The sequence below is a fragment of the Hyposmocoma kahamanoa genome, unplaced genomic scaffold (assembly GCF_003589595.1).
Source record: "Hyposmocoma kahamanoa isolate Upper Pololo Valley unplaced genomic scaffold, ASM358959v1 87, whole genome shotgun sequence".
Classification (NCBI taxonomy): domain Eukaryota; kingdom Metazoa; phylum Arthropoda; class Insecta; order Lepidoptera; family Cosmopterigidae; genus Hyposmocoma; species Hyposmocoma kahamanoa.
The window spans coordinates 7,020,158-7,033,116 of NW_020654422.1; the positions used below are offsets into that span (position 1 = coordinate 7,020,158).

At 37.4% G+C, this 12,959-nt stretch overlaps 1 protein-coding gene and 1 long non-coding RNA gene across 4 annotated transcripts in view; one reads left to right on the forward strand and one right to left on the reverse strand.

Annotated features, from left to right (window-relative positions):
- Positions 1-3,847: 3,847 nt before the first annotated feature.
- LOC113235072 (LIM domain only protein 3-like) overlaps positions 3,848-12,959 on the reverse strand; it is a 49,233-nt gene continuing 40,121 nt past the window's right edge. The window contains exons 4-8 of one of the 3 annotated variants that reach the window (XM_026470629.1): positions 7,349-7,586; positions 6,875-7,000; positions 6,526-6,667; positions 5,296-5,495; positions 3,848-5,211 (exon numbers count right to left, since the gene is read on the reverse strand). In XM_026470629.1, coding sequence (XP_026326414.1) covers positions 5,334-5,495; positions 6,526-6,667; positions 6,875-7,000; positions 7,349-7,586 — 668 coding nt within the window. In that variant the 3' untranslated portion in view covers positions 3,848-5,211; positions 5,296-5,333. The remainder of the gene's footprint in view (positions 5,212-5,295; positions 5,496-6,525; positions 6,668-6,874; positions 7,001-7,348; positions 7,587-12,959) is intronic. The other 2 variants (XM_026470630.1, XM_026470628.1) reach the window with 2 other exon arrangements.
- Positions 6,443-6,834, forward strand: LOC113235073. Its single transcript, XR_003310842.1, has 2 exons — positions 6,443-6,642; positions 6,744-6,834. It is a non-coding gene; the product is annotated as an uncharacterized LOC113235073 (long non-coding RNA).

The following is a 12,959-nucleotide window of genomic DNA, read 5'->3' on the forward strand; positions in this document are numbered from 1 at the left end:
AACTACCGCGACAAACCGTTAGTATAGGAGTTGGTGATATCTGTAAAGTAGGATACCGTATCGATCGTACATTGCCATCAGCCCCGTCGTTCCGATACAACTTTTTAGCTAAATAGGCCGGAGTGCATGATTTCCTCAAATTATGAACGAATGTATTTAATTTCAATATTCTACGGTTTGTCATGTTTAAAATATTGAATGTATTGAGATATGGAGTGATGTGTGCACGTGGAGGTACCTCATAACAGTACCTAATGCATGAATTTTGAACTTTGATTTTGAATTATTGTTATTATGATTATAATTTCAGGTTGACGTAGCGTAAAAAGTCAACTTATAGGGATATGTACACACACCAAAAGTGTCTAGGGATCAAGCACGTTATTGCCAATTACTGAAAATCAAGAGATTTTTTATTTTTTTGTACACACACCGATGGATCTTTTTGGTCAAATTTATAATTCGAATTGAAAATCAAATCGACCAAACACTTTTGATGAGTGTATATACCTCATCATCCTTCTACCCTTGTTCAATAATTATAATAATTTGGGTCGTAGGTATTTTATTTCCATTCATTCATTACATTTATATCACGTAACATGGGGACACCTGTGTATTTGACTTTCCTTCAAAGCATTAATATCTTAGTTTATTACCAAAATAATTTCCGTAGTTAAACAATTGATGAAAACGTACTATGTATTTGTAGACGAATGTTGAAGAAAATGTCCTTTCAGATAAGACAGTGTCTCTACAGGGCCGGCTTAATGACTGGTGGTGTCTTAGTTAATTAAATGCAAACAGAAGCGCCCGCGCAGCGGTGATGATCAAACACATTAGCCACGATTTGCCCACACTTACAGCTATTTCCGCACCCATCGTCATTTCGCACTCAAGAGGCTTGCCTGCAAACGACTTTAATGCTTTTTGGCATTCATTTCAGACTATACTTAGTTATTATCTCTAAAAATGTTTATTACAATTACTGTTATTATTTAAAAATGTAATAAGTTAGTTATTTTGTATACGATTGCTTCAAAGAATGTCACTTGTTCATTGTTTAATAAAAATATTAAAAATTATATTATGCCTATACAACTTTACTTTAATAATTTCCGTTCTAATAATTTCGCACCCTTTGTGTGTGTAATAAAGCCACATATACAAAATGATAAATTTTCAAGAGACAGATTGGAAGATTCTAGTAGCAGTAGAGCTCCTTGTGAAAAAGTTCGTCCAGGGAAGTACTGCCACCTTACTTAAGTATTTTTGCCGCCAAACAGTAATTTTTATTACGTTATTATTTTATTATATTTAATTTTTATTTTTATTATGGGACTTGTCAACGTATGTTTAGGGTGACGAGCGCACTGGAAGTGCCCCTAAGGTCTTTGCCATTTAAAGCTTTGAGTGGCACTGCAACTATTATGGATAGGCGTTTCGCTTACTACCAGGTGCGCGATTTATTCGTCCCTTCAATTGGTATTTTAAAAATAACCTGCGAGCCAAGTTAGTGAATAACTTTTTTATGCTTAAATAGGAGAGTTTCACATTTAGAATATTTCATATTTGCATAATTAGTTGCATGGTAGTCGTCATGTTTTTATGACTTTTATGTGATAAAAGCATTTCACACGGTATGGTCACACGCACACATTTTAGTTTACTTAATATGAACAGTAAAGATATTATTCAATTAATTCAAAAACACCGTGTCCTTGTAAAAATATTGTTATTGCTACCTGAGATTACTTACCGTCCTAAAAAAGTTTGTATCGCGTCGCACTTTTGGTGGTGAAGGCAGGTGAGTGCAGCACACCGGAAAAGTCGATTACCGTGGTCATTAGTCCCCACCATGCTGACTAATTAATACAACGTTTTGAATAAAACTCTGGGATTAGATTCTTCACCGTGTTACCGGGAAAAAAATCAGAAATTTAATTAAAAAGTTTAAGTGAGTTTTCACGGGCGAGCGTGCCGCACCAATAACTCAGCCAAATTCTATTCTTTCTGAAACGTAATTCCATTGGGGGCACCCGTGAACAGTAATTAACCAGGTTTTAATACAAACACTTTGTTACAACGCATCTAATAATACTTTGAAACTTCATTGTTTACTTTAGCAGCCCCATAACAAAAGGCGGCATTTCGGCTGGGAGTCAGTTTTGCTCCCAAAATCATTTTAATGTCACCACAGCTACGTCTTATCATTTACAAATCATCGCAATCATAAGGACCTAATATATTTATAAATACGGGGTCAGACATACACATGTTGGGGCGAAGTGGTTAACATATGACGTGAAAGCGTAGCATCAGTCATTACTGCTGGCGGCGAAGTCGTCGTCGTCGGCGGATACTTGGAACCCGCACACATTTTTGTGAGCTCATTAAAATTACATTATAGCACTTATTTAAACAGCAAACAACTAAACGACGCTCGTTAATGCGTCTCGCCGTCGAGAATTTTATGGACATTCCCATCCTGTAGAACACTCGCTAACACATTTCCGAGAACAAAAGTTACAGTGGAGCCATTAAAAGCTTTTACGAGTAATATTTTTTGCTGTACGTATTGCCTAATGCATTCGATTACTTTGTTGAATATGAGTACCTACCTAGGTAGGTAAAATTTTTACCGATACATCGCATAATGAACGATGATGCCTGGACCTTGTACATACAAGGACCTTGTATGTAATATCCCATCGTCAACGTGCATGCATTTATGAATACTTTAATACACAACTGTGCAAAAATAGTATGGAGGACATGTGCCAATATAATGTTGAAATAATAACTTGCATAGTAATTAATTTTATATTTATATTAAATGAATGTAACTTTCATTTAAAATAAAAACCTTTTATTTATATATAACAATTGTTGTCCCGATAGACTTCAATTATAAAGAAACCAAAACATTACTAATTTTCTTATATCATGGCTATGGAATTGGCAAGTTGTCTATATTTAAATTAAATTAATAGTAACTATAAAACACGTGCAGTTTAGTAGTAGAAGATCTCCTTGTGAAAGAGTTCGTCCAGGGAAGTACTGTCACCTTACCTATTTCTGCCGCCAAGCACTAATGTCAACATTACTGTGTTCCGGTATTGAAGGGTAAGGGTGCTGGTGAAATTACATTCACATGGGACTTGTCAACTTAAGTCTCAGTGTGACGGGCGCAGTGACAGTGCCCCTCAGATATTTGCGATTTAAAGCTCTGAGGACACTGAAACTGTTATGGACAGGCGTGAAATTTACCATCAGGGGCACGACTTGTTCGTCCCATCACTTCATATTATAAAAAGAACGTGCATATGAATAGATTATCCACATAATTCCTACATAAGTATCTCTAGTGGTTTTTGTTTGACATCGTGATGTATTTTTAAAGCGATTTAAAAGATGTGAGTCGTCGAGTGGCGCGGTCGAGAACCGCTGGCCAATTAGCACAGCTGGCCAAGCCGCAGTGGCCGTATGCCCCAAACGCACAACGCTCTGAACACACTAAAAATCTTCAATTGAGATGTCCTAAGTGCTTTTAACAAATAGAACGGTACATTTGATCGGTGTTAAAGAAGTCAACAGATCAGCTTTATTTAGCAGCCAAACACGTAACCAAATAAATATTTAACGCTAATAACATCAAGTGATTCATCCGATTCCTTGTATATATTCAATGCGGTAGTGTGATTTTAAATACAGTATTTATTTGTTTCATTTATTTTTATGAAACCAAGTCGGCGTTGTAGGTGGGTTGTAATGAAACTAATGCAAATAATCATTAAATAAATATATTTATTTACACAGTAACGGTGAAATGAATTTCATTTAATCTGTCGATGTTCATGATAGTTCGAAACGATTTATTGTGGTCGCTATTGTATGACATTAGACGAAATATTTAAATCTAACCAATACTTGTAGCTAACGACAGCTCAGATTTATACATAAATACATCTTTTATCGTAGAAATCTTTATTTTACATAGTTATTTTAATCTTAGAAAATTTTAGTATTTATTTTCCTAACTTTAAAGATAATTTTTGTCACAAAATAATCTTTAGCGAATTCGAGACGATGGTCAACATTATATTCGTAGATATATATATTTACGCGCGAACAACAATCACTGAAGCTGTGGCTGAAGGAAAAACAAGATCTGTCTTTTGTTAACAGTTAACTTGTGTATTTTACAGAGACACTTAACTAACCATTGCACCACTTCAGAGTACCAAATATATCACTATTTAATTTTCTACAAACGTAGCTCATCTCTGTAGACTCTACATAATTAAAATATTTTCAACGTGAATTTGTCTTTGGCAAAAATAACATTAAATACGCACTAACCAATGAAAAGAAAATAAAAAAGTAAGAAATTAACCTGAATAAAAGTCATACCACGTATGATAACAATATTAAGGTTCACATAAATGACATACGTACAATTTCATAACAATGAGATCGATTTTATCATAAAACAGTGCCTGGATCTAAATCGATGTATGAAAAAAGTATACACAACACTGTAGCACAAAATGTTAAATTCAATTACAATTTTAGAATGACACTGAAAAGTTTGTGAATTCATATATAAATGTATTCAGCACATTTATCGTAAGATACAGGTCGTGACTATATTGGTAAAGCGCGAGTCGTGGTACGTTATAGTACAAGCCAGAGCAGCGTCCTACCCACGCGACGTCACTATCTTAACATGTAAACAAGTGCTCAAATCGTATACATAATGGAAATATCGTGTTCTGACAACGCTATCGCGTCTCATCCCGGACATTTTGTAAAGTGGCCAGCTGCACATCCACGGCCGCATCCTAGCCTAATGTACTCTCCTGCGCTGCTTGTAAAATACATTCCTTGGAATATCTGTATGCAATTTTGCAGTAAGCCGATTTTGCATCATACACACATTTTTCATCACCCTAATTCAAAACTTCCATTTTTATACACTTATGAGATTTTTCGACAGAATTCGCAGACTTTAGCGTCTTAAAGTCTATAAACAATACAAAAATAAAGCAGTTATTTTCTATGAGTCACGGTAGGGTGATGGCTAGTCGTATGAGGCGAACGAACATTCGCCACGCTATGTAAAGACGGTCGCCCGCGCCGGAGCAGCATCCCGTTGCGGGAGGTTCTGCCCTAGGCCCAGCGTCCCACCAACGATTAGTGGGGTTTCACCTGTGACGTGAAAAGAGGACTGTCAGTTAAGGACCTTAAAACAAATAACTACATATTCTCTGGCATTATCTAGCATGTAGTTACATGTTTACCGAGGCGAGAAGTCGGCGCGGCATCGTCGGTCATCGCGCTGCGTCGCATACGTCTGGGTCGGGCGGGCTGCCGTAGCCGCTGGAGGCATCATCTGCACCCGCACACCCGCCGCCGTCTTTCTCCGCCAGCGCTCCGCCGGCCGCTACACCAGCGCCGCACCCACTGCCACTCACATATCCACCACTGGGTGACTATAACAAAACATTCAGTTAATGATATCAAAGTTTGGTATATCTTATTCATTCTATTTAAGCCACTTTAAGGTATAAAACACAAGTTTTTGAGTATTGTATATTTTGGTTTCTTTGTCACTGTACCTTTTGACATAAAAGTGATTCATTTTTCTTTGCGTTATTATTAAGTTCGATTTCCTATGCTCGCAATTCACATGCCAACCCCAACAGTAGACCGTGAGCGCAATCAAAAAGTCGATTAGAAATGTCGTGCGGCTGAATGGGTTTCCTCCACTCGCACGACTCATAAAATGAAATAGATTCCCCCACATTCGCATTCCGACAAGCGTTCGTACGAGAAAGATTAATGATCACAAAAGAAACATAATAAAGTGGAGATAGAATCTCCCACTAACAGTGTCCTTGTGGGAGTTATTTATTCCACCGAGCTAACTTTTTCACGTGCCCTTTATTTGTGATATTTGACAAAAAGAGACATTTCCTTAAATTATATATTACGGCCATCTAGAAATCAAAACTAAATCTAACAAGCACTTGATTGTACCGGTGTCAATGATTGGCTATTGTTGATAATGATAAGCGACAATGAAGGTCGATAAGTATTTATTAGATACAAAAAGTATTCTTTAACAGACGTTGGTCAACCCTCTGCTACAGATTTGTGACTTTAAACTTAATTTAGCACAAGAGTCCTGATAACCAGTGGTTCCAACAACAACGCAACATAACACGGCGTTAGACCACGTCAGCAGTTGACGGTGGCGTGAGAACCACGTTACCGGCAGTTTGGAGGATGAGAATTGACTCACTGTATTTCCAACAAGCTATAATTAGGTTTTTTTCTACGTGACAGAACTGCACGCGTTCTGTGAAAAGTCTTTCTGTAACACCTGCTACGCCGCCCAAATATTAATGAAAGCTATATGGAGTAAAAGGGGGTCAATCGATTAGTGAAATATTAGAAGTGAATATTATGGATTTTGCAGCCTAGCCATGCAAATAGTACTAGGTCGCTAAATATACCGACCGGTAAGCCGCTGACCTGTCGACGGATGTGCGCGAGTCCGCTAGGATTGGCAGCCATGCTTGCAAACACCAACCTCTCCTCATAGTCGTACTCGCACAGGATTTTGTTGTCGCATAGGTAAAATCTGTCTCCTACGCAGAACCTGCAATTTATGAACTTATCAATTTCCCGTGTTTCCCGGTGTCACAATTATCACTAAGCATTCTGTACAATTGCAGGCAAATTGTGGAAGCAACTCATTATGTCCGGCTTACCGGCCATCAGTTACGTTCCATTAAAGGATTGAAGCGGTCGACAGTTAATGGACAAGAGGATTACTTATTAAGCCATAAATATTCGTAGAAATTACCTGTGATTGCACTGTTGACAGGCGAAGCATTCTAAGTGGTAAACGAAACTCTTGGCTCGCATAACCATTTCGAAGGCGGGAATGACTTTGTTGCACGCCACACAATTGCCGGTGGCACCAAATAACCTGTTTAAAAAATAACAGGGTTGTAAACGTAATATACCGCTTATAAATATCAAGAGCACTTATAACGCATGCCAGGATATTTATGCAATTATATAATAGCGGCAAAAGCGTGCAATTACCATTAATTTTAATGTTACACTGATATCGGAGGGCACAGCGCCTTAGATACTCTTAAAGCGAAATACGACTTTAATCAGATATGTTTACGATGGTGCTTTGGGATTTGCATAGTTATTCTGGTTCCATACTTGTAGAAGAGGTAGAGAATTTAACTTACAGAAGATGTTTATTTATATACCAATGCTACTCTGTGATTATAATGGTAGTAGGTCAGTAGGGAAAATTTACCTTAGGTAGTCTCTTTTGCAGAGCATAAGGTCAGCTTTGTAGTAAAGCTTTGAGCCGACCTCCCCGAGACGGCAGTCACAGCATCCACACTTAAGGCAATCCTCATGCCAGAACCTCTCCATGGCTTTGAGGAGAAACCGCTCGGTGATCACTTTTCCGCATTGCGCGCACAGGCGGGCCCCGGCTGTGCTGCTGGCCACGCCACTAGTCAACGTATACTTGTTATCTTCTTGCTGACCTGTAATATTTCTTTAACTGAAAATACGGACGAAGACACAAACAAATCGCGGAGTATAATACATATTGATGGATCACCCGCATATCGTTCGTTATTAAGATAGTAACTTGTTGAATTTGTATTCATTCATATTTAAAATTGTCTTTCATTTTTGTATTATGTTCTTTTAATAATCCTTAATGGATTTAATAACAAACAAAATTCATAAATGGCAATCAAATCGATTATTTTAGTGTTCATAGTTCATATTTTTGTACATAGGTAATATAATTTTAATAAGTAAAACAAATTGGTTACAGCTTGTCATTTAAATAAAGTGAATGCAAATTACGTTTTTGCAGAACGATTATTCTAAATTGTCAAATTGGTAGAGCTATAAAGTCACAATTTTCAGTTGGTCCAAATTACCGAGTAATTTCACTTTCGTTCGAAACAAGTTTACTGGCGGTTAGTTCGAATTCGAGACACATTTCTCACGCCGACACAAACATGTAATCAAGTCAAGGAACTCAATAATTTGCCTGTCTGACCAGATCTGCAAGAGTCGTTTCATTCAATTCGACAACTGACTACTTGCAAGTTTAATAAAGATAAGATAGAAAAGAGAAGAATACCATTTTGAACAACGCGTTTGGTACCCAGAAACGTAATCAACAAACTTTCGCTAAGATCTCGCAATCTAATAATTTGTTCTATTATCTTTGCTTTAGCTAGTCTATCTGTAAGTAATTGTTCATAATACGGAATTATTAAGGTATTAAGGCTAGGCCCCGATTGTTTTCTGCTCTGTAATTACGTCAATTAATTCGAGCAGAGGCGCGCCGCATGACACGCACTCGTTCGTTATATCCTGACGTCATTAACGATGCGCACACGCATTTTTCTCATGCAACAAAAAACACTCACAATGTAACACATGCAAACTCATTAACTGCGTTAACTACAGCCGATAAAAGATGATGTTTACGTTCTCACCGTGAAGACTATATTACATTAAAACTTTTTTTTTATTTGCTCGACTCAAATAGACATCGCGAGTCGATCGCGGGTAATAAATTAATGGGACTCCTTTAGTAAACAATCAGTTCCAATTTATCGGCACACCGTCCACATAATAATAGTGCGTACGTCAAACCAATCAAGGATCCAATTGAAGGGGTAACTAGGAGGACATAACTCAACGCAATCGATCACTGGGCGCCGCGCCGCCCGCGCCACCCGCTTGCCGATACATCTCGCTTATTGAAGCCGACGTCCAGACAATAAAGTTAATTGGAGTATATTAATGACGACTCGTTAATAATAAAATAATAAAGATGACGTACGGCTCTTCGGTGCCGCTATTCGCAATTAGTGCGCCGCGGGGATCCAACTACACACCCTGCCCGTCACTGAGCTACGCCGTCGCTGCTACGCTGAATTCTCTTAAAACCTCATCAAATAATGTTAACGCAGCATATCATACAAATCTACTCTTGGATTCGTAGAGCTCCTTGTGAAAAAGTTCGTTCAAGGAAGTGCTGCCACCTTACCTATTTCTGCCGCCAAGCAGGAATGCTCACATTATTGTGTTCCGATTTTGAAAAACAAGAGTGCTGGTGAAATTACTGGGACAAGGGACTTGTCAACTTATGTCTGAGGGCGAATCTTTTTGATATAAAGCTCTGAATGGCACTGCAATTGCTATGGACAGGCTTGTCGCTTACCGCCACGCGCACGACTTGTTCGTCCTGTCACTTAGTGTCATAAAAAGAAAATATAAGTACTATAAAAAATAAGGCTAGAAACCAAACATTCTAAGTGTGCAACAATAGAAAAATATTCTCTTAATTGCAAGTGAACGTCAAGTTGACTCGCAATGTGTTCACGTTAAACGATAAAGTTTATTCAATTCATTGCGGTTTGCCTTAATATTCTAGGAACGTATGCACAGGCGTCGTTAAGTTTTCTTTACAATAAAAAGCAGTGGTTTTACCCAGACTGATGAAGGAACTCGTGTTTTTCCGTGGATTGACGCACGAAGGCGACGGCAGCGGAGTGCTTGGCGGTTATCGGCGTGCTTTGTCCATTTCAGGCAGTGCATGTTGTTAATGCGGTAATTACAGAGCGAATGCTTCACTCTAATGGTAGGATCGATTATATTGATTCAGTCTTGTCTGGTATCGCATGCGATTGCCTGTTTTTACTAAACCTTTGTCTCATATAATTGATAGCGATTATATAAGCGACATACTTGCCTATTTTATTGTACAATCACTTAGTTTTTGCAAGTACTTCCCAGTATTTCTTATTTTTACCTATATGCACTATGTGTGGTCGGTCATATACATAAAAAAACAATAAAAGTGGAGTTAATAACGTGGGCTGTACATAAATATCCGTTGGTGGGTGAAGGCGCTACGTATTATTTTCGTTTTATTACCGGGGCGGGCCGAGAATTTGATAGAGACTTGGCTACCGAACTGCCCCGGCAGTATAATTTCGCTAACACAGCCGATCGGCCGCCGCCAACCTATTAAGGCGTTGAAATTAAAAAGAAATCAAGAAATGGATGAAAAGTTATTTATTGTGTCGTAAGAAGAGCGACAATGGCAGACACTGTAGTATAGGTACAGTTGTTTTGTCACAAACGACGCGGTATCTTCCGCTATGTGCTTCCGCCGCTGTCTTAGGCCACGCCGACATAAAATTAATTTTCTAATTTCAGAGCGAAATTACTTCTAAACATAGGATATAATTGAAATCTGTAATGGCCTTTTGTTTCGAAAATCCTTTCTTGACGACGAAACCCATTTCCGAGAAGGGAGAGCTTGTGTGGAGAGTTCGCGGGGTGGGCGAGTATAATCTCGTGTTGATTTCACACCACACCTTGCTACTAACAACTTTAACACAGGATATAAAATTTAAAAAAACACCTTCAAGCCAATAAAATGAATTACGTATATGTAATAGTTATGATAAATGTAATAATTAATAGCATTTAAAATTAATACAAAGATTGAACACTAAGAAAAACTTCTTCCATCCGGCTGGATTCGAACCAGCGTTTCCCAGCAAAGCCCACTAAGCCACGGAACGAACCGACAGACCTTACGAATTTTTCTGTGCTTGTTGCAAATCTTTGTTTTTGGTTTTTAACCACTTTTTTGCTGTAGCGCCATGTGTAAAAATTTTTCTATTTCTTCACTCAGCCAGGTACTTTTACGGCACCTGACTAGAGATGTCGCTTTAATAATTGTCAAAAAAGCATATAACTAACAATTTACTTATTTAAACATTATCTTTCATAAATAAATAGAAAACAGGCCAACAATAAGAAAGATAATATATAATAATATAAATTTGTGTCATTATACAGCCATAGGTCGATGCGTATCTCGCAGTAGGCAACATTCCTTGGATTCAATTAAATGCCAGGTTATTGTAATGAACCCGCACCACGACCGCCCCGCAATCATTCCGTGCAATTTACAATCGTTCATTGCGTTTTGCAATTAACCTGGCATCCCGTACGAGCCTACATCGCTATCCATCATGTTGTTTGCATGATTCCATCGCTGTTATTTCGTTACGACTTCACGCTATTTTCAATCAAGATTTGCCGTCAGTTCTTGCCAATTACTTAGCACTGCAAATAAATATCTCTACTTAAGTGATTTTGTTCAACAAGAGGCCATAATTATGGAATTTATAATTTGTAACATTTACTTCTAAGTTTACATTACATGTATGTAAATAATTTCAAAACTTAGCTGGGTTTTCGAGTCAAAGAAATAATTAGGAAATATTTGACCGCGTGTTTAAATTCATTAGGAAAACTAAATGTCGTGCGCAGTAAGTAATCTAAACTGCGGTACTAATTGATTTGTATAATGATTGTGGTTGCAGCTGTTCTAAATGCTCACGAGTTTATTTAGTTTTAGTGGCGGGTCACTCATTAAACAATGGAGCTGATTGCGCCGTCGCGATATCCATTATGCGGGCGGTAATTAGATTTATCCAAATGCGGGTTTTGCATTAATGACAAGCGCATTAAAAAATTAACGAGCAGGATACGTGAACCAAACAATATAATTGTTTTCTACTTTTATGCATTGCCTAGTCTGGATAATTACGTTATTTAAGAGTCTGTGCTACCTCAAATGGCTTTGGTTGATAGTCTCTGGTCTGCATAACAGTGAAAGTGAAAAAAAATATAGTAAAATTGAGGATGTCCTGTGATTACTATATGGTGTGAAAACACGATTACTAAAAGTTTTCACGATAGAATAAAAAACACAGACTTACCTCGAAATTGTACAAGAAAACTGCTGTATTCAATAAGTGCTTTACATATACCAATGATTTTTTTTATATTAACTGAATTAAATAGGACACGTACACTATACGATATACATTTCTCAAATGGCTTTAATTTCATTTGTAAAAAAATAAATTCTAAAATAAAGCCAGTATCCCTGCCTTTCGACCCGAGCAAAATTAACTGTTTCTCCCTGGTTCGGCACAGACGCCAGGTTCGAATCTGTCAGATCGAAGGTTCAGAAACTTTTCACTGAACTATGTATGTACATCACCTAGTTCACATTAAACGCCAAAAATGTGGAAATGAAAAAGATTAGCCAAATTGTAAGTGCGGAAGTGGCACGAGTTCGGTAAAACATAATCAGTCTAGTAGTTAACAAAGACTAACCGAATATATTCGTATAGAAATAAGAACAACCTGGCCGCATCCCCGCACCCTACCTAAATCCCTCGTCGTTAACATTTCCGTTATTAAAAAAGTACGCGACTTTGTCATCACAGAAGTTAGTTTTTTTTAATTAAAATTATGAAATTGATATAGCCTTTACGTCGGAGCTCGCCTCCCGACTCAAGCTTGTGAAAGTTTAAATTAATTTTTGAATTAAGCCTAATGGCAGTGGTAAACGATTTCTAAGGAAAGAGTTTTCTGTTAAAGCAATTAAAATTTCAATTATTTGATGGCAGAAAACCATATCTTAATTGCTTTTCATTGGCGAAAAAAGAAGCCGTTATTAATTAATATTTGAATTTGAACCAATTAATTATTTGAAACGAGAAATGTTTTTTTAAAAGCAACTTTACCAACAGTCTTTAAGTAGCGCATGATCCATTAATTTTTGACATCTATCATCTGTAATTATTTCCTTTGGTGTTTTCGTTATTTGTATTACGAACGGTAAATAAATTTAACTAACGTATTTCATTTTCCACAAATGTAAGCATATTGCTAGGTACTAGATGGTTATTAAACAATGAGTACGTAGGGTGTTAAGAAAAGAAATGATAAAAAAGTACCAACACGCCAATGAAATGTTTACTTCATGTATGGGGGGATACATCGTACCCCCAATC